Consider the following 22,966-nt stretch of genomic DNA (forward strand, 5'->3'; position numbering starts at 1 on the left):
GACCCAAAGGATCCTGGAATAAACCAGGGGTTGGGTGGGGAGCAGAAATCTAAGGGTTCCTGTTTTGGTCCCAATGATCCCAAGAGTTACAGGCGGAAAAAAAAGAGAGATTCCAAAGTGGTCAAAGCAACATCTTTATTTTCAACTTTATTTCCAACTTAAAACTTCATTATAAAACTTGTCAAAAAAAATGTCAAAAACAAATTAAAAACAAATTGTGGCACTGTATTGGTAACAGTCCTTTTTTCATCACCAAGGAAAGAATTAATGGTCCTTCTTCCTCCCCTAATGCTTCATTGGTGAATCTAGTATAGAACAAGCTGGGACAACATTTTCTGATGCCAGAAGAAAAGCATAAAAAAACTGCTTGCATACATCAGTACTAATAAACACTGATAATTTCACCAAAACCACATTTAAAGATTACAGGATGTGGAACGCTTGAGCAAACCAAGTTCATGATCACATCAACACAAGCACAGTTATATACACTTCAAACTGCAGCACAGAATAACACTGCATATCTAAATGGCTCATATAGAAAATGTATAATTGAAAACCCCAACGTACAGACTATATTTATTAGGTTTGCCTATGTTTAAGATACTGAGAACAATTTAACTCTGAATATGAAAGCTTAGTGAATTTGCTACTGTTCCACTATAGGATAATTAACAATGAGACTATATCAACTTAAGTAGAATTTAAAGGCTAATGCACATCTTATGCACATCTGTTAAACTAAAAGAAATGATTTTAAACTATTCCCTTAAATTGCTTTTAGATAAACAGATTTCAAAAGATGAACACAACACTCCTTAACTGGGAGTAGAGTTTTGTAAATATAAAGGATATGCAAAATACAGTATACACTGCATGAACTAACAGTAGCAAAAACACAGTTTAATTTAAAAAATCAAAAACATATAAAAATATTAGCCTTTCTGGAAATGGCAAATTTTTAAACACCAATCTGTGTAAAAAGGTTTAAATAGTGATGTTACTCCAAAAATATATATTTATTCTATTTTTCTATTTGCAACAGTTTATAAAGGCAAACAAACACCTGCAATTGAGGTAGCAAAGCCAAATTCAGAAACTTTGGATTAGGAAAAAAATACCCTTCCTATGTTTTAATACCATCTTTCATACAATATTAAATGAATTCTCCTTGTTTCAAAATGTTTAATTCACATGTATTACTTTACAAAACTTAATTAAAATACTGCAAATGTTTGTTTAAAAGATATTGGGTTGGATAAAAAATTCGTTCAGGTTTTTTATGGAAAAACCCAAATGAATATTCTGGCCAACCCAATACTTAGTTCTGAAAATTATTTCACATTCAAAATACTATACAGAAAAACCTGAAGTCACCATATATTACATAAAAGCTACGTATTTACAGTTTCAAATGCAGTTTTAGAAGCTGAGGTTAAGCAAACCACTACTAATGGTCTTCATTAAACAGTGTCCACTATCAGTTATTCCCCTTCCCGTACAGCACTGAACAGACAATTGGTTTTTACTTTCAAATCACACAACTAGAAAATGATTTAAAGGGAAACAAATGAAAGTTCTATCCCCTTAATGCAAGAAAACATAAATGAACTTTAAAATGTAACAATGTTTTTATTTAAGACAAAAACCAAACCAACTGGACAAAAGAATCAAAATTTGAAAGGTAATCAAAAATCCTGAACATCAGTATTCAGTGCATTTATAAGACTGTTTTTTGTTCTCAGATTTTTAAAGATTAAAAATTTCCTAAGTGCAAATTCTATTTATATTTTCCTTATGTTGTTACGATTTATTAAACATGGCTACAGGAAAAGACTTACTACTTGGCTCTATCTTTAGTCCTGCCTGAAAAAGAAATATACAGATTCTGTCAGTGCAATGAAAGAAGGTTCGTTTTGGATATTTTTTTTTTTCTTTTTTTTTTTTGCAAACGGAAGACAGAACTGCAGGAGCATTTAGCGGGTGCCCAGAGCAGAATCAGTAGATGCAGGGGAATATGCGGTAGGGGACTCGCTGGCAGTACTTCTCCCACGCCAGGCCATACTTCTTCCTACAGTGGTGCTCGTCACGGGCTTCCCGGTGCACCAGCAAGATGGTGAAATAAATCACATAGAAATAAGGCAGAATGTGATTGAAACCTGGGGGAAACAAAAGGAAACAGTACCTAGTATTTTTATTTTTCACTACAGAACACTGTTTCCTGCGCTTCCCCAAACAGCCTAAAATTGGGGCGTCCCATTACTCCATTTTCTCCAATAATGGGGGAAACAACTAAGCCAGTTCATAAAATCCCACTGCTGTGTGGCAGGAGGCAGTAATTTGAGTTAAAAGCTATTCAGAGAAGAGTGATTAATCCATCCTAACAATCCTTCATAATCAGAACATCTGCCCTTCTAATTAAAGCAAATTCCTCCATTTCCTCCCCTCCGGTGCTCAGGGTAGAGAACTGCTGGCCATAACTGCGGGGCAGGCAGAGCAGGGCAGACAGCGCTGCAGGTGTGGGCTGACCCAGACACACGAAAAGCCATGTGTGCCTTTTCTTAAGAACCAAATTTTTTCAGAATCCACGTATAGCGAGTCATGAATAAAAAGTTAATTATTAATTCCTACATAGTCCGCTTAGGAAAAAAGCTACCAGACACAGTTGAAAACAAAGTTTTGCTTGCAGGATTTTAGAGTAAAACTTCATGGTCTGTGAATTCCTAATTCCCCTCAGACACAGGATGAATGAGGTGCTGGAAACAGAACCCAGCACTCAATCAGGGAACGAAAAACCCCAACCTCTAACAGAGACAACACCCAGACCCACACAGGACAGACAGACATGTGTGGGCGGCCTGGGAAAGAGTCCCATCAGCTCTCTTCCTGAATGCTTACCACACGGGAGGGACCACGCCAGGGCCATGATGAGATCACCCAAGTAATTGGGGTGGCGAACAAAACCCCACCATCCAGAAACAAGAAGATTTTTTCCCGTTGAAGTATGAATGGTTTTTAAATCTATACAGAAATAAAAAATACATGTTTAATGATTCTAAGACAAGCAGAGACATAAAATCTTTAAGTAATGCAAAAATACAAACCAATACTTACGTGCAAGCCTTGGATCAGTGGGATTTTTCCGGAATGCATTTTTCTGAGAATTTGCACATCGGAAGATTACAAATCCGCATACTGTAATTTTTAAAAAATTTCATTTGTTAACAACTTACATATAATCTTTATTTTAAAGCATCTGTAATTTCACTTAGAAATGATTCCTGTGTTTCAAGGAAATGTCCGAAGTACAGAAGAGTCTGATTTCTTAAGAACAATTCACACCCTCTCAATCTCAGGATAACAAAAGAAGATCCAATCCTGATATCTCACTATCTTACAGCTTTCCTCATCTACCTGGGGACACCTTGAAGGCAAAACTAACAAATATGCATTATTATTCACGGTACATCCATGAATAAAATCTACTGCCGCCCACATTACAATAAAATCAATACTGGAGTTCATCTGTTAGTTATGACATCTACTGACCGTAACAGGAATGCTTCATTAATAAAACTATAGCTCAGAATCTGTACCAGAACAATATGCACATAAACATGAATATATGCCAAATCCCACTGCAAGCCTCTTAAGCTGGTAGATTCATTTCAAATTTCAAAATGTCAAAACTAAGAGGCCCTGACATATGACTATGTATCATCAGTCCTCAATAAAGTAGTAAAAAATAACTCCATTCCCCATTTTTAGCTTGACTGTAAAATAGACATAGCCTGCCTTGAATAACACACAGGCATGTGGTGACCAAACCAACAGTGAGACTAAATCTTAATTTCAACCAGAGACCTGAAGTTTTCTTCTACCATAGATATTAGTGTAGTGAAACTAGCAACATTTGAAGTTCAGTGGTCATTTTCCCTGCCCTCCCTCTGGTGGATGTGTTTAATGAACAGTGTAACAAAAGAAAAAACCCATCCTGAATCTAACCTGCTACCATCAGCCAAGCTGTACTCCTCACTCTTCCCCACCATCCTGGTTGAGCTGTTCCCTCTGTCCGATGTATCTGTCTCCCCATGCCACTTTCACCCACCCAACAGATCAAATATCACATTCTCCAGTAAGTTTACAGTGATATTCCCCAGAGAGACGTGCTCTCTACCTTAAACTCCCATCATATTTGCTCTGTTAGTCCCTCCTTTAGACTCTTCCTGTGCTTCAATCCAGTGTCTGAGTGTCTTATTTCTTCTATAAGAGCATAAGCTCTAGGAAGGCAAGACCATCTCCCTGTTTTTCAAGGTACTACCAGAAAAAGCAGGCTCTCAACAGAAAAAAATGAATCATTACTAAAACAATAACATTTTATTGTTTTTAACAATAATTGTATTATTTTTAAATAAAGAGCCTCTTGATGAAAGTGAAAGAGTAGAGTGAAAAAGTTGACTTAAAGCTCAACATTCAGAAAACGAAGATCATGGCATCTGGTCCCATCACTTCATGGGAAATAGACGGGGAAACAGTGGAAACAGTGGCTGACTTCATTTTCTTGGGCTCCAAAATCACTGCAGATGGTGACTGCAGCCATGAAATTAAAAGACACTTACTCCTTGGAAGAAAAGTTATGACCAACCTAGACAGCATATTAAAAAGAAGAGATATTACTTTGCCAACAAAGGTCCATCTAGTCAAGGCTATGGTTTTTCCAGTGGTCATGTATGGATGTGAGAGTTGGACTGTAAAGGAAGCTGAGTGTCAAAGAATTGATGCTTTTGAACTGTGGTGTTGGAGAAGACTCTTGAGAGTCCCTTGGACTGCAAGGAGATCCAACCAGTCCATTTTAAAGGAGATCAATCCTGGGTGTTCACTGGAAGAATTGATGTTGAAGCTGAAGCTCCAATACTTTGGCCACCTGATGCAAAGAGCTGACTCATCTGAAAAGATCCTGATGCTGGGAAAGATTGAGGGCAGGAGGAGAAGGGGACAACAGAGGATGAGATGGTTGGATGGCAATACCGACTCAATGGACACGAGTTTGAGTAAACTCCAGGAGTTGGTGATAGACAGGGAGGCCTGGTATGCTGCAGTCCATGGGGTCACAAAGAGTCGGACATGACTGAGTGACTGAACTGAACTGAATAAATTTTTAAAACAGGTGTTTTGTTCAAAATGATGTTTAAATAACTACTGAAGAACCCAAGGAAGAAGTATCCATTCTCTTTGCAAGCTGCAAGAATCCTTTATGACTCAACTCATCCATGACAGATTATTTCATACTTGAACTACTCATGGCCATTTAAAAGGGCACGCTGTAAACATGTAGATACCACACTACAACAGACTCAGTACACAGTATTTAATACACAGAGACTGAAATTAATACTCACGTTTCAGAGCAATGATTAGAGAAGCCATTGGCCAAGACAGTTCATTTGGATGACTGACTAAATAAAAGGCCTGAAAGCTGTAGATAAATGGAACCCACACCAAATCTCCAAAAGCCAGCATGAATCCAAAACCATCATGGATAATGTCCATGGTTGTCAATAACGCTTCCTAAATGGGGACAGAGAAGGGAAAAAAATGTTTTAAAGTTTGGGGAGAAAAGCTTCTATGTTTAAAGTATTCAAATAAAGTACTAATTTACAGTCAAATTTACAAAAGGTTAAAGGAAGGTAGTTGTTGTTCAGTCACCCAGTCATATGCGACTCTTTGTGACCCCATGGACTGCAGCACACCAGGCCTCCCAGTCCCTCACCATCTCCTGAGTTTGCCCAAGTTCATACTCATCGCATCAGTGACGCCGTCCAGCCATCTCATCCTCTAAGATGAGATAGTACAGCAACCTAAAATGTTTGAAGGCAGGAGTGGGGATCTGTCTCCCTTGGCGCAGGTATCACACTGAGTCATTCGGCTTCATCCCGTCACTCTAGCCACTCCCTCCACAATCGTGAACCACAGAGCTCCCAATGCCTCTTCTGCCTCCCTGCCTCTGCCTGGAACACCCTCCCCAAACTGCAGCTGAAGCCTGGCCTGTACTGCCTTCCTCAACCCACCACTCGCCGAAGCCAACTGACTGTCCTGTAACTCAGCGGCCCTCTCTACTAGACTGGAAGATGCGGCGAGCGTGGGTTTCCAGCTGCCACCCCAGCACCGAGTACAGGTGTGCCAACCTAGCTAATGTTGTTCAGTCACTAAGTTGTGTCCGACTCTTTGTGACCCCATAGACTGCAGCACGCCAGGCTTCTGAACCTAACTTCTGAGCATTATCTAGCTTTTCAGGTAGCTTGTCCACACCACCCGGCATCATGGGAAACCGCCTGCTTCACTGCTCAGGGTAAACCAGGGCCTGAATGCACTCTCTTGTGGATCTGGCTGGCATGAGCCAGAAACCCGCAGGCCCTGGAAGTGGAGACGGCACTGTCTCAGGGCCTCCCTAACCCGCCTCAGACTCCAGTACTCAACACTGACCAGAAAAATTAGCAAGTATAATCTCTATCAAAGAATCAATGTTCTAGGTTAGAGAAAAAGAGTGAGATCTCCAAAATGCATTTTCCCCCGCAGGAAGCAAACAAAAAGACCACAGAACAGAAAAATGGATGTTAGAATTTCTAGGCCTGTTGGGTCACCCTCTAGTCAACACGCCTATTCTTTTGAACCGGGGAGCAGGCAAGATAGTACACAAGGGATAATGACAGGGGCACATGGGAGTGGGCAGAGAGGAAGGGACAAGATACCAACATCCCATGCCAGGAGGGGCAGGGAGGACCCTCAGCCCCACCCAGCTCCCAGGGACTCAGAGGGCTGCAGGACAGAAGCAGAGGCTCAGAGGAAGGGTCATTTACATTTAAGTTCATAGTCTCCATTTCTCAAGGTGTGCCACATTAACACATAGAGGAATTTCTATCACTCAATCAAATAAGAAAATTATTAAGCATCCACTCACTGAACAGCAGCATGCCAGATACTAAAGAAAACCATAAAATCAGGTTTCTTCTTCAAGAAGCTAACTATAATCTGGCTGAGACAGTGATGGCTTATTTAAAAAATAACTTCCCAACTTTAATCCACTACCCCAGGTTAAAAAACTGCCTTAAGAGTTTTGCCTTAAGACACAATCATTTTTTGTTAATTAACAGAAGTCAATGTTTGTTTCAATCTCTAGAAAATATGAATTTCTAAGTCACTTAAAAAGTGACTTCCATGACAAGACAAAAACTAGAAGGAAGAATTACTCATCATCAGATAAGAATTTAAAAAAATAATCTCTGAGGGGATAAAGCAACTGAGGAAATATCATCTGACTTGTAAAACATATCCTACCATCTTCTGAGCATCTATTTGTTACATAATCAAAGAAAGACCTACAACTGGCAAGATGAAATACATTTATAAGAACTGGTGTTTTTTTTTAACTTCAGAAGCATGTTTAATTTTGAGTAGACTTGGAATTTTCAGAGGACTCTGTATCAGATGCTCCCAACATCTTTGCAGTTTCCCAGGCTGAGCCCAGGTCCACATTTAGTGGTAGGAGCTCAATAAGGGTCCAAATGTGGCTACCTGTACTCAAGATCTGCTTACCTCCAAGAGGGCCTAATCTCCTTCCAAAGAAAAGGAAGACTATCGACATATCAGTATCAAGTTTTCAAAGTCGCCTTGACTGAGTATGACCAAATAATACAATTTTTCAAAAACAGCTTAAAGAAGGATCTTTTCTCAAAATGTCAACAGGCTGCCATGAACACTTGCTTTGGAACATCAATGATGTAGGACCATCAATTTTGTTTCTTAATATTGAAAGAAAACTTAATTTAGAATTTGGAGGAGATGGTAACAAAGATAATAGTAAATGATAAAACAGTTGTAGAACAGACCCGAAGAAGATATTGTTTTCAAGAATAATATATTTAGGTGAGACAGAGACTAGCAAACATTGCCAGTCTTCAAGTAGCAGAAAGAATTGATCTTGCATCAACGTATGAGAAAAGCCACCTTAAGAGGTCAGTGTCATTTAAACTGGTTTCCTCAATGTATCATGATTTCTGATTTTATATCCATCTGATTAAAGTTATTCTTTGTATTCTGAAACACCAACAATAAAACAACTCCCCCAGTATTTAAGAACTAGCCTCTCCTTGATAATCCAAAAACTACTATCCTAATTCAATGACGCTTACTCCTTGGAAGGAAAGTTATGACCAAACTAGACAGCATATTAAAAAGCAGAGACATTACTTTGCCAACAAAGGTCTGTCTAGTCAAGGCTATGGTTTTTCCAGTGGTCATGTATGGATGTGAGAGTTGGACTGTGAAGAAAGCTGAGTGCCGAAGAATTGATGCTTTTGAACTGTGGTGTTGGAGAAGACTCTTGAGAGTCCCTTGGACTGCAAGGAGATCCAACAGTCCATCCTAAAGGAGACCAGTCCTGGATGTTCATTGGAAGGACTGATGCTGAAGCTGAAACTCTAATACTTTGGCCACCTCATGCGAAGTGTTGATTCATTGAAAAAGACCCTGATGCTGGGAGGGATTGGGGGCAGGAGGAGAAGGGGACAACAGAGGATGAGATGGCTGGATGGTATTACTGACTCGATGGACATGAGTTTGAGTGAACTCCGGGAGTTGGTGATGGACAGGGAGGCCTGGCGTGCTGTGATTCATGGGGTTGCAAAGAGTTGGACACAACTGAGTGACTGAACTGAGCTGAATTCAATGCTAGTGTTTGATCCATCCATTTTCATCCATTTGAATCACTAAGAAATGAAGTTTTATTTATATGAATCGGTCACACCCACCAATTCAAGATCCACAGATCTTAAATATCTAGCGGCTGACAGAGCAGCTGATACACACGGACACCTACCATCTGTTAGAGCTCACTGTGTCAGCTCACTGTGTCACATGGACCCACACTTCATTTAGTCTTCATTACCCGTGGAGGCAGGTTATGTTCTCCTCACCTTGTGTGTAAGAATCTGAGGCTTGAACGAGTCAAGTCACTCACCCACACCCAATGCCATCTGACTCCAAGGCTCTTAAAAATTACTTACCTCATTCCAAAGAGCATCTACCACATACAGGAGCTGGAAACTGTTAACCAAAATCATTGCTAATGATGGAGCAGCGCGATTCTGTTCCTTCATCTCAGCCAAAAGCATCACCAGGTTAATGACCACCTAAAACAAAAGGGGCAGGTACAGTTTCCAGAGAGAAAGGTGGTAATTTCCCAGCTGAGAAAGCTGCAGACACACCTCACTGAGAAGCCACCATCGGTGACAAGACACATCAATCCCTTGATAAGATGTACTGAGATGGACACTTATTCTGTGGCAGTCTTGCCAATCATGAGAAAACGCTGACTAACCCAAATCTAGGGGCCCTCTTACAAAACAATTGAGTATTCTTCAGAAGTGTCAAAGTCATGAGGGACAAAGGACGATGAAGCAACTGCTACAGACTAGAGGGCACGGACACCAAATAGCAAACAAATGCACCGTCAGGCCCTGAAGGATCCGGGGACAGGGAAAGGCCAGCAGCGGAAAAACGGTGAAACCGGAATAAGGTCTATGGACTTAATTTAAACGACTGTGACAGGTGAGTTTGTCATTCTTTTTTTTTTTTCTTTTTTAACTGCTATTCTTGATAACTATATTATGGCTCTGTCAGACATCAACACTGCAGAAAGTGGTGTGAAGGAACTCTTATTTTTGCAACTTTCATACAAGTCTAAAATAAGGTAAAAGTACATTTTTTTAAAGGAAGAAAATATATTTTTTCTTCATAAATTCATCTACACTATTATTTTCTTCCATAAACACAAACTGATATAGTCAAAATAATACAAACTCTTTTAACATTTAATAACCTATAACAGGACATCTTAACCCTTTGGACTATATTTAAAGTAAGAAAATATCTGAAGTAGACAAAATTATGGAAAGTTATAATTATTCCTAAAAACATACCACCTATAAGCTCACTTCAAAACTGTCTACATTTCTTTCTAAATGCAAGACTAGTTTGTACTACTGAACTGAAATTAAAAAAAAAAAAAAAAAAAGACATACCCATCCAATCAATCCGGGACGCAATTCACAAAAGTACTTGAGATCAAAAGTACCAATCCGAGGGTTTAACTCCCGGCCAATGAAGAAATCATAGATGGCATTTCCTAAGAAGGGAAAAGTTTTTATCCAAACAGTATTCCAAAACCAACTATGAGACTTTAAAACTGTACTGCTGTCTACTACCCAGGATCACAATTCAGTCATCCCCAAGAGCCTGGCAAGCCATCAGGGAAGACAGCAGGGGACACTGGTCCCATCTGGAAATATCCATACTGCTACAGGCATGGGACCTATGGCGCCCAGATTCCTGGATTTTGAGGGAACTAGAGTTTTTATTTTTAATGTAGACTCCCAATTTTTAAAATAAGTCACTTAATTTTTTTTAATGTTTTTAAAAACTTTAAGTTAGAATCGACCAGTTTATAATCTGTATTATTTGATTTTTTAAAAAAGGAGGCGTACTGTTTCAAACAAAATATAACATAAGCTATAAACTGTTATAACACTAATGTTACTGAGATGCTGTAACTTATTCAAATGCCTCACTGTCATCAAGTGACTAAAAAAGGAAGAGGAAACGAACAGGAAAGCATGAGGGGAGAATCACATTTCCTTCCTTTTATTTTTCTTAAAATTATTTTTCATCTTTTTTTTTTCCTATTTCTCATCCCTCATAAACTGAAGAGAGAAGAGAATTCTATGAAAGCCTAGAATTGGATGCTGGGGGTGGCCAGGGGGGTGGGAGGGCACGTTCATGGGAGGCGTTCGTGGGACCCACACAGTCTAACGCTGCTCACCAGAGCTGGCTGGCGACAGTTCATCCTGGGGCGCTTTCAAAGCCCTGGCATAGAGGTAAACACTCAAGCCCATGGCAAAAACAACGGCTGCAAGCGCAAACTGAAGGAAATGATGGTACACATAATAAAGCTCTACATTCCAGAAGAAGCACGCTCCAACCAGTGCAGATGTCAGGATAAAAGCATAGAATCCTTTAAAAAAAAAGGGGGGGGGAGGGTCAAAAAATTAATGTTAACCCAGGGTTCACAAGAAATTTATACCATTATTAATTAATGTAACATTATTTTTCAAAGTCTTAGTTTCATTATCCAGGCTAAATACACACAAGCGCATGAAAAATCAGTACCCCTGAGGTTAGCAGTCTTCAATATAGATGCTACATCTCCCATGCATACTTAATCAATAACAGTATGTTAATTAATAACATAATTATTAATAATACTTAATAATAACATACTTATTTTTCATTGTGAACAGTCATCTGCTTTTAATTAAGAGAGAGCGGAAAAGAGGTGCACCAAAATTTACCATAAAAGATCCTCAAAATTCTCATGGTCCAAACGCACAGGCCCAAAGTCAAATGGCTAATTACTGACAGAGCTGGGCCAAACACACATTTTAAAGTGAGTGAGTGAAGACACTCAGTCATGTCCGACTCTTCGCGACCCCATGGACTATAGCCTACCAGGCTCCTCTGTCCATGGGATTTTCCAGGCAAGAGTACTGGAGTGGGGTGCCACTGCCTTCTGCAGAGAATCTTCCCGACCCAGGGACTGAACCCGGGTCTCCCGCATCGTAGGCAGACGCTTTACCATCCAAGCCACCAGGGCAGTCCCGGTGGACACGTTTTAAAGCCCCAGGGCAATCTTGGTTATAAATTATGAATATTTTTACCTGAAATAATTTCTCAGTAATGGTCTCAAAGGACCCTGAACTGTACTCTATCTCCCAAACACAGACCTCAAGACCCTACCCTCAAAGAATGCCCCAACACGAATGGCCCCTCCAGAGCCGGGCAGGAGACTGAGGGGACCAGCGGGCTGGAGACGCCAGGGAGGGACTGCTGGGGCCCAGAGACAATGTCCATTCCAAAGTAAAAGGGAGGCCCCACGAGAGGAACTCCTGTTCTGAGCTAGTCCTGGTACAGCTCAACAGAGAGAGGCTGTCTGCTTTTTCTTCTGACCCAAGGAATAGTTTTCCTTTCAGGAGTCAAGTGTCTGCAAAAACTGTCCTCTAAGTCATCAAATCACATTTGGATAAAAACAGTCAAACACAATGGAATTTAGAAAGATGGTAACGATAACCCTGTATGCGAGACAGCAAAAGAGACACAGATGTGTAGAACAGTCTTTTTGACTCTGTGGGAGAGGGAGAGGGTGGGATGATTTGGGAGAACGGCACTGAAACATGTATAATATCATATATGAAACAAATCACCAGTTCAGATTCGATGCAGGATACAGGATGCTTGGGGCTGGTGCACTGAGACTACCCAGAAGGATGGTACGGGGAGGGAGGAAGGAGGGGGGTTCAGGATGGGGAACACATGTATAGCTGTGGCAGATTCATGTTGATGTATGGCAAAACCAACACAATAGTGTAAAGTAATTAACCTCCAATTAAAATAAATATATCAAAAAAAGGAAAAACAATACAGTCTAACACAGAAAAGAGGTAGATATTATAAGAATTCTGAAAGGGGGATGGGAGGAGAGTTTAGGAGGAAGGGGACACATGGATGCCTATGGCCAATTCACGTTGATGTATGGCAAAAACCACCACAATATTATAAAGCAATTATCTTCCAATTAAAACAAAATTTTAATTAAAAAAAAGAATTATGAAACCAAAGTTTTTGTAAAGTAAAACTGTCATCTCTAATTAACTATTTAAATCCACATTTTCCACCTATCATGTTTACTCTAAAGAGTAACTTTGTAAAACATTCATTTAACACTCATAAAATTTATGAATATTAAAGAAAAAGAATGGTAGATGACACAGTGTCTTGCTCTTGCTCTCTCGCCTATGTGGATTAAATTATTCAAAACATCTTAGGACTCTCCTTAGTTTATAATGGTAAAATTTTCTAATGCTAGAGTGAGAGTAATCAGACGAGGAAATTTTAAAAAGAAGGATCAAGCAACTGGTCCAGCCACTGCTGGCGTGCTCTGCCAGCTCCAAGCACAGGACTACTGTGCTCAGCCTGGGAGGAGCCGCGCCTTCAAAGGGAAACCGAAACAAAAAAGAAGAGCACTCAGAGGCAAATGGGCACCTAGAGAGAAGCTCACAAAACACAAATAGTGACAGACCTGATGGCAAGAAGTGGACACCACCCCATCCCTCCCCAGATTCAGCCTCACTGGGGAAGCAAGGCATAGGGCAGATTCTACACCTGGTTCCAGAAGCAAGGAATCCGGTAAAAGTAAACAAAATATCTGACAGTAGCAGCAAAGAAGTGTCAAGCAACCACCATGGGTCAGGGGCTGAGCTAGGCTCGCTGCTTTACAACTTGGCACAAGAGGCATCTAGAGCACCTCTGGCTTCCCCTCTGAAGCCCAGCAGAGGGACTTCAGATATGGTGGATGCCAGGTGAGCCACTGAAAAAGGCACCCACAGTCAAACAGGTGAGAAGTGACAGGGTCAAAACAGCCCAAGAATTTAAAATGATAATAATAATTCCCAAGGAAAGGAAAACAGTCTACTCAGTCTAGTTAACTACACTAAGGGTAACTACACTATATATCCCTGGAGGAGGGCATGGCAACCCACTCCAGTGTTCTTGCCTGGAGAATCCCCATGGACAGAGGAGCCTGGTGGGCTACAGTCCACGGGATCGCAAAGAGTCAGACCCAACTGAGCGACTAGGCACAGTGCAGCACACTATATATGCATTTATTTCTTAAGTTAATGAAACTTCATCAGTCTTTACATGGCAAAGGTAGGCTGATCCTCTTTCTCAGCACACACTCCAACCACAGGAGGTGCTGGATCAAGGGGGACAATGCCCTCTTGTTGAGATGTTCAGTGAAGACTTCCACTCCATCCACTCAGAGCTCCCACTAACGAGCGCCTCCTACAGGCCAATCACTCTGCTGACACCGAGGGTACCACAAAGACACAGCCAAGTCCCAGCCCACAAGTCACCTTCTCGTGGGGAGACCCCCATGAACAGACAAGCACCCTGATGTCTGGAAGACCTATCATACAGGAAAATAAGGCAGGGTAAAGGAAAGAAAGGGACCTGAGGGCTTGCTTCTCTGAGCAGAGAGACATCAGAGATGAGGCAGCTGACACAGGGGCAAAGTTTTCCAGGCAAAAGCACTGAGAATATAGCCTAGAGATGGCCCACAGGCCAGTGGCCGGGGCAAATGAGCAAGAACTCCCTAGAGCAGGAGTGGCCAGGAAGCCTATATCGTGTAGGACTTCACTACATGGAGAAGACTCAGGATGATAAAATGCTTGTGCAAAACTGCTTCAGTGAATAATAAATACTATTAAGAAAATAAAACTGGGGCTTCCCTGGTGGTCCAGGGGTTAAGAACCCAACGTGTAATGCAAGGGACACCACCAGTTTCATTCCTGGTCCAGGAAGATCCCACGTGCCACAGAACACCTAAGCCCATACACCAGGACTACTGAGCCTGCATGCCTAGAGCCTGGGATCTGCAACTACTGAGTTCACTCATTACAACAGCTATGGAAGTCCACGCACCCAAGAGCCTGTGCTCCAAACAAGAGAAGCCACTGCAGTGAGAAGCCTGTGCACCGCAATCAGAGCAGGCCCTGCTCACTGCAACTAGAGAAAGCCTGCGGGCAGTAACACAGACCCACCGCAGCCAGAAGTAAATTAACAAGTACATAAAAAGAGAATAAAACTGGAGAGAGGAAAAGAGTGACTGAGGGGCTTGTTACCCTACACAGCATAATTGTGACATACTGGCTGCAGGTGTGAGCAGTTTACTTGCATGCCCTTTAGACTACTAAGAAATAATTTACGTTTTACTGAAATGGTGCAATCAGCTTTGATAGTTTAAAAGAGTACAACACCCAAAAGTCTGTGTATCAAGTCATCAATTCAAGTCTTAAAAAAAAAAAAAAGATTACCATTTAATCTGTACTTGAGTCTTCTTCCATTGGTAAGAGGTGTTCCTTCTACAACCTTAAAAGAAAAGTTTTGTTTTTTAATTAAAAAATTTAAAAAGCACATCACTTTACTGTGTGTGTGTGGGCATCTTGTAAAATCACCTAAATTTCAATATGCCCAACAAGGAGGATTGTCTTTGGTAGGAAAGTTTAGTAACAAGTTTCAAAAATCTTTGCAGCACGCCCTTTGGTGAAGTAATTCCACCTTCAGGAGTTTATCTCAAATACAAATCTAGTAGTGACTTCTCTGTGTGCTCAGACTATTGCAATAGCTACCCTCCCCCAACCATCCCATGTCCCACCACAAGACTAGATGTGTTTTCAAAAACCTGCACATGTAGTTGATCTCTAGCTCAAATCCTTCAACGACTCCCCACTGCTTACAAAGTGGAGTACAACTCCAGCCCCTCACATTTGTGCAGTCCTTTCAATCAGGGTCAACCCCACTCACCCAGTTCACTATGGCCCGTATCACTGATGGCAGGAGCTCATATACTTACTTGCTCTGCTGTTTATAAATATATGCTCACCCAGTTATTCAATCATTTCATGTGATTCTTTTATCTCCAATAAGAGACAGTGAGCATGTTCACTGGACCATTTCATCTCTTCATCTGGATCACCCACAGCATCCCCATAGTAAAAGGTACTCAAGAAACACATTTGAATGGGATGAGTTAAAAAGTTCACTTGCCCAATGGCAACGAAACTTTACTCCCCAATATTCAGAAACGGTGCAACTCATTATAAATTATAAAATACTAATACGGTATCATCTGTCTTCGGCCAAACTACTATACTCTTTCATTAGCTATGAAAGGGAACCCAGTAGAAATGTGATGTCTGTTTGAGATCACAGGATTAGCAAAACCACATGCTAATTTCAAATGATTCTTATCTGTTAAAGGTATCTAATAACTCCTATGTTTGGTTTTAGTCTGTGAAATATATATATATATATATATATATATATAAATATATATAATCCCCATCAAAACTGCTTTTCTCAATAAATATTATCTAGTTGACCTAACTTTAACTTAACTTTATCTGAACTTGTGATTTTTACTGTAGAATCTTATTAAAAAAATACCTGAAAATTCATATCACAAGAATCCTCTCTAAGGCCAATGTTATGGTGAGGTCCCAAAGTATTTAAAGTTTGCAGCTCTAGCCTCCTATCACTGACATTCTCCATTCCCAATAAAACTGATCCTTTCGTCTACAGACAGTTGGCAAACTTGCAAAGCCCTAAGAATAAGATCTTTAAATGAATTATTTATTCATTAAGGAATCTCATGTTCCTTTAAATATATCCAAGTAGAGGATTCTACTGGAAAAAAAAAAAAAAAAAGACTATACTCAGCAATGAGGACAAGTTTTAAAGAAACTGCATGAGTTTGAAGAGAACATTCAATGATCCAAACAACAAAGTTCTGAGATGAAAATTAGAAAACTTATCATATTTTAAAAAGTAAAAGAAGCGGACTAAAGTCCATTGAGCTCAGTAGCCTATCAATTGATAATTAAAAATTCTGCACCTGAAATGACATATGAGGAAACTTTTTTCTTCCCCAGAAACCTCTGCTATTATTCGGGCTATTTTGCAAAATAGCTTATTCTTTCCTATTTGGTCTGGAAAGTTACACAAGAACCCTAATCAGATTCTTAAAGTTCTGCTTGATAAGCAAGTGTTACAGAACACAAAGAGTAAAGGTTTAACAAACTAAAATTTCTAAGCTTGGGTGGTTGTGACCATGGACAGCTTTTAACCTTAAAACTACTATCAATACCTTCACATAAACATGGGAGTGAAAGGAAGACCATCTCATTACACTACGCCCCATCAACACAACCTTACCTTTCCAATCGGCAGTAAGTGGAACAGAGCCTGAAGGAGAAACCAGAGGAGGTAGGCCCCAAAGACTCTGGTTTCCCATAAATCACCCAAAGCTGGCAGAGGAGGTGGGAAATTCAGAAGACTGGGCTCCTTCTGTTTACACATCAACAGCAACAGGAAGAGGAAGGCCGGCAGGCCAAGCATGATGAGAAAAACACCTGTAAATAATCAGTGAACATTCAAGGCTCTTATTTCAATCCAGGCTAGTTTGTTTCATTTTTTTTTTGCAAGAATCACTTGAGTTTCTAGTGAAGGTCAGAACTCAAGTCTGGCTAGCTGTTTGAAACCAGTGTCTAATGTCCCACGAGATAGTCCTCATGTCCACCTGTTACATCTTCTGGGAAAGCAACCACAGGCATAAAAGTAGTAAAAAAAAAAAAAAAAAGCACACAACCAGCACTGAAGAGCTAGATTCCACCTCAGAAACCAACCTCTGAAATATTCAAAATCCAACCACAATGGGAAAAAATATGTTGAGATTCCAGCAATCTGAAGACTGGAACATCTAAAAACTATCTATTGGTCTAATCTTTAAAACACAAAAAACTTTATATCCCTAAGTTTCTAACAATTAAACCAGTACCACATTCAGGGCTTCCTTCATGGCTCAGCGGCAAAGAATCCGCCCGTGAGTGCAAGGGACGTGAGTCAGATCCCTGATCTGGGACGATCCCACGTGCCACAGGACCAGAGCCTGTGCCCTGAAGCCCTGGAGCTGCAACTACTGAATCCATACACCACAACTACACAAGTCCACGCCCTCGAGCCCGTGCGAGAGAAGCCCCCGCAGTGAGAAACCCAAGCATGGCAACAGAGCTGCCCCTGCCCACCACAAGAGAAAAGTCTGCACAGTGATGAAGACCCAGCAGGGCCAAAAATAAAGAAGTAAAATTATTTTTAAAAAAACAAACATTATTACATTTATGTAGCATGTGCACAGACTGTTAAGCAGTGTTGGACACCACCTAGAGTTTAGTTCAGTTCAGTTCAGTTGCTCAGTCGTGTCCAACTCTTTGTGATCCCATGAATCGCAGCACGCCAGGCCTCCCTGTCCATCACCAACTCCCAGAGTTCACCCAAACTCATGTGCATCAAGTCAGTGATGCCATCCAGCCATCTCATCCTCGGTCGTCCCCTTCTCCTCCTGCCCCCCATCCCTCCCAGCATCAGAGTCTTTTCCAATAAGTCAACTCTTCGCATGAGGTGGCCAAAGTACTGGAGTTTCAGCCTCAGCATCAGTCCTTCCAATGAACACCCAGGACTGGTCTCCTTTAGGATGGACAGGGTGGATCTCCTTGCAGTCCAAGGGACTCACAAGAGTCTTCTCCAACACCACAGTTCAAAAGCATCAATTCTTCGGCGCTCAGCTTTCTTCACAGTCCAACTCTCACATCCATACATGAGTTACAACTTATAAAATACAAAGGAGTTAAGCCATGCAGAATTTTGAACCATTTGACCAAGAAGTCCTTTCTTGGTATAACCTCATAAAACCTCACCACTCCACCCACTTAATAACTCCAAGCCTCTGAATGCTTCAGATCTTTGACCCTCAAAAGCAACCTGTCCAGCAGGTAAGGCAGACACCATGACCCCACTGGAAGCAGGCAGCTTATTCCCAGTGTTACTGCCAAGCCAGGCCCTGACATCATGATCTGATCATTAGCAGATTTCCTAATCACCAATCATTCACTGTCCTTCCTACATACAACTTTCATACCAACCTTCCCTTCATCACCTTACACTTCTTTGCTCAAAACCTATGAAAAGGTCGCTAAAAGTTTTACATACAGCCACAAGGGCACCCTTTCTCCTCTATGATAACCCTCCAAAATGCTCCCACTCAGGCCTTTGCACCTATTGTTCCTCCTAACTGAAAATTCTTCCCAGGCCCCTGCCAGGCTCACTCCCTGGCTGCCTGCAGATTTCTTCAGAGAAAGGCCTTTCCTGCTCACTTCACAGCAATGACCACTCGCCCACGCTACCTGCCCTCCCCAGGCTGATTCTGATACCTACCAGGCACTCCTCCGAACTCTAAGTCCTTCGACTGTGTGGCTGTCACTTCAGAGGTTCTCAACAACGCAGGTCTTTTTGTGACAACTGTTTCTTCCTTCAAATCTACTTCTTTTAATTTGATCTCTTCTCTTCTTGCACGAAGGCTATACTGTGTAGGTATATAACTACTCTCTTGTGACAAATGGAATTTTTCCTATTTAAAAGATAAAAAGTATTAAGTATCTATAGTCAATAAGTATTATGAATGCTACCACATTAACTAATTCAGTATCTTAATATAGCCATATAAACTAATAAATTTGTTAAATTACACTTTTTTTTTTACTTTTTATTTTGTATTGGGGCACAGCCGATTAACAATGTTGTGATAGTTTCAGGAGAACAGTGAAGGGACTCAGCCATACATCATATACACGTATCCATTCTCACCCAAACTCCCCTCCCATCCAGGCTGCCACATAACCCTCAGCAGAGCTCCATGTGCTATACGGTAGGTCCTTGTCTGTTGACCATTTTAAATATAGGGTGTACCTGACCATCCCAAACTTCATAACTACCCTGTCCCCCCTGCAACCGCACGTTCATTCTCTAAGTCTGTGAGTCCCGTTCTGTTTTGTAACTCAGTTCATTTGCATCATTTCTTTTTAGATTCCACACATAAGGGATATCATACGCTATTTCTCCTTCTCTGACTGACTTCACTCAGTATGACAACCTCTATGTTTAGTCTTAATTTAAGGACAGAATTTTAGAAAAGATTCTAAGAAAAATGGTGGTTTTCAATGTGCTTCTTTAGAGAAAGTCACTTTAACTAAGAAAAAGATTGCCCAAGAGGAGAAATGAACCACGTCATACCTGCGTGTTTTTGTGAGGTATGTCATTCCTCTCGATGAGCTCGGGCTCCCCATTATATCTGTTGATGCTATTTCCAAATGGCTTCTAAATTGAAGAATATAAAACATTTTAACCATAAGAATGGTAGTTTAGTAAAAGGGAACATGATGGTAAAAATTCAGTACTATGAAACCAAGCAATAAAACCAATCAAAGATTTTCAAAGTCTGAACTCAGCCTATTTCAGCCTATTTTTGCCAAAAATGAAACGGAATAGAATTGACTAGAATTTCCCAATCTTCAAAAGATTGGCTCTTAGAGGTTTCTATTGCGTTGGCCAAAGAGTTCATTGGGATTTTTCTGTAATATAACATTTTTCATAAAATGTTTCATCTTTTAAACAAAATCAGACTAAATCTTATAATTTCACTATTCAGTAACAGATGCTCTAAATAATAGGAAATGAAGAAATGGTGGGTACTTACAGAGTACTACTAGTAATCTGTGAACTGCCTATTTTCTCGAGTTCATCTACCTCACTTTTATTTAACCTTACATTTTCTCTCCCTAATTCTCTTTTCTCAACTCAGTCCCTTTCCTTGAATGTCATTCTCTTTACGCAGTGGAGGGAATTTCTTATTGACTGTACAAAGGAAGGACTTAAATTTGCAAAACATTTTCCAGGCCACGTACGGCTGAAACCTGTCACTTTGCTCCTTTAAAGTCACAGACAGATTATACTGCTAATAAAGCAATAGGAGGAAAACAAATTAAAAAGATAAATATATCCTTTGAGGGGCTAGCTATCAGAAGACAACATTAATAGAGGACCAAGTTCTAGCTCAAATCAAGGTCTAACTGAGCAGTGACAGCATTCGACATATACTTAAGTTTATCAAAGTGTCAATGAGCCACTTAGCAGTGGTTTTGCAAATGTCCAATATGTGATCCACAGCAACCACAGTGTAATCCTGTAACGTAGCTAGTCAACTGACCCTAAACTATAATGATGGCAAATTGACAGGGTATCCACGCTGAAGCAAAGTAATGCAAATATCACAGTCAGGAGTCCAAAAGAACAAGGATGACATGATGTCAAAGCTACGTGCATTCTAAGTACGGTCTTTCATGCACATCACACCATCCTCAACTCAGCAATGAGTCCGTGGTGAGCCCAGGGCTCAACTGGTGAAGAGCAAAGCTAGTCTGTAGCTCTTGGGTCACCAGGACTATAAGGAAGTTACACTGTAAAAAATATAGTGGTCACTAAAAGCTAAAAATGACATGTGACAGAAACCATACAACATTTGTTCCTGACCCCGAGTCATCTGACTAGTAAAGAGAGCCACTGACAAGGGTCAAACTCACTAATATAATAATCATCAAAATGCAATTTAAAACAGTGAGTTGAAAATCTCTGATGATCATATTGGCGGAAAAAAAAAACCTAATAACTATTTTACTCAGAATGAGAAAATAGTCATTCACACCCTACCTGAACTGGTATAAACTTTCCTGAAACAATTTGGCAATATGCAGTAAAAGCCTCAAATCTACTCTATCCATCTGACAGAACAGTTCCACTTATAAGATTTTATCCTAAGGATATATCAGATGTGTAAGAATATTTGTTTATAATAATGAAAATTTAGAAAGAAAAAAAGCTAATGCCTATCAACAAGGGTGCTAACAATTACGTTACCTCCATACAATTTACAGTAAATCCAAACAATACTGTACAACAACAAAAGTGATGCAGGAAAATATAATAGACGGTTATTCCCAATATCTTAAAATTTTTAAATCTGACTGCAAAATACTATGTAATAATCCAGTTTTTTAAGGTTATTAAAAATCTATGTGCATTTTGTCCAGGAAAGAGGTAACATTAAGTAAAGAGAGTAAACAATGACATTTCAATTCTGTTTATTTATAATTTTGATTTGGTCTATGATCCAAATTATTCATTCTGCAAGGTCCTACAGGCTCTGCATACCCTAATATTTCCAACCTTGAACTGTGAAAGTAATTCAATTAAAAGTGTCATCTTTGAGTACAGAAGGTAATTAAGTACAGTGATACTAAGCAAGAATGTTTTTATACCATATATTATGTCTCATTCTTTTCTTTCAATTTTTTAAATTTATTTGTCTCATTATTGTCTACATGAACTTTTATTTACGATAAAAACTTAGTTCAATCTATAATTTGCATCTATTTAAAATTTAAACACTGCTTTTTTTCTTTTAAAACCACAACATTAAGTAACACTCAAAACTTAAAAACGTTCTTTTTCATGGCACTTAAAAGCATTATACCTTCTATTCTTCCAAACAGTCATTTTCTAATGTAACCTTTCCAAGTCACCACCTCATATTTGATGTTTCCCTGACATTTTACTATTATTAACTGCAGGTCACACGTGAACACATAAAGGGAGAGACGTGATCTGGGCAGACTAAACACTATGCGAGGCTGGAGGGCTCCCAAACACACGCACCAGCACCAGCGGAGTCAGTTTAACTTCCAACATGTCCTTCTTGGCTTCCTTCCTTGCTTCCTTCAGGTCAGCCTGGTACGACGCTGAGGCGGATCGGCGGGAACCTTTTGGGAGCCGGCCAGGGGACCGGGAGCGAGACCTCGAGCGGCTCCCCCGGCGTCTAGAGGGAGAACTAGAAGTCGAGCCACTTTTCCTTTGCCTGAAGGAGGTTAAAGGCTAGAGAGGGAGGAGAAGGCAGAGCTTCAGCGTCTAAGTCACAACACATACAGACCCACACTGCAAGAAGGGAGCAATGGCGGTGATTGGCACCAATGCTTCTAAAGTCACTTCAGGAGCTCATGGGAGCAGAGCATCCATCCAACGAGGCCAATGACAACTGCGGCAATGGCCTGTCTCTCCCGAGGCCAAGGCAGCCTTTCCACCCCTAACTCTCCTTTGACGGTACTGCCATGAAATGCTTATTCTAAATCAAGTAGCTGTATATTGTCCCAATAACATATACAAGAGATATGATAACATTGACTCAGACTGAGATGGGAACTTCCCTGGCAATCCAGTGGTTCAGACTTCACCCCTCCTGATCCAGGGGGTTTCGATCCCTGGTCAGGTAGTTAAGATCCCACATGCCTTGCAGTCAAAAAACCATAACATAAACAGAAGCAATATGTTAACAAATTCAATAAAGAGTTTTAAA

The 22,966-nt window shown here is 40.4% G+C and overlaps 1 protein-coding gene across 1 annotated transcript in view; it reads right to left on the bottom strand.

Annotated features, from left to right (window-relative positions):
* LBR (lamin B receptor) overlaps nt 122–22,966 on the bottom strand; it is a 28,968-nt gene continuing 6,123 nt past the window's right edge. Inside the window, exons 3-14 of the mRNA XM_018060210.1 lie at nt 22,273–22,488; nt 19,795–19,878; nt 18,940–19,132; nt 16,885–17,081; nt 14,985–15,039; nt 10,877–11,068; nt 10,080–10,183; nt 9,063–9,188; nt 5,400–5,568; nt 3,115–3,195; nt 2,899–3,021; nt 122–2,159 (exon numbers count right to left, since the gene is read on the bottom strand). Of these exons, the coding sequence (XP_017915699.1) occupies nt 1,999–2,159; nt 2,899–3,021; nt 3,115–3,195; nt 5,400–5,568; nt 9,063–9,188; nt 10,080–10,183; nt 10,877–11,068; nt 14,985–15,039; nt 16,885–17,081; nt 18,940–19,132; nt 19,795–19,878; nt 22,273–22,488 (1,701 nt within the window). The 3' untranslated portion in view covers nt 122–1,998. The remainder of the gene's footprint in view (nt 2,160–2,898; nt 3,022–3,114; nt 3,196–5,399; nt 5,569–9,062; nt 9,189–10,079; nt 10,184–10,876; nt 11,069–14,984; nt 15,040–16,884; nt 17,082–18,939; nt 19,133–19,794; nt 19,879–22,272; nt 22,489–22,966) is intronic.

This window comes from Capra hircus, chromosome 16 (assembly GCF_001704415.2).
Source record: "Capra hircus breed San Clemente chromosome 16, ASM170441v1, whole genome shotgun sequence".
In the NCBI taxonomy this organism is placed as follows: domain Eukaryota; kingdom Metazoa; phylum Chordata; class Mammalia; order Artiodactyla; family Bovidae; genus Capra; species Capra hircus.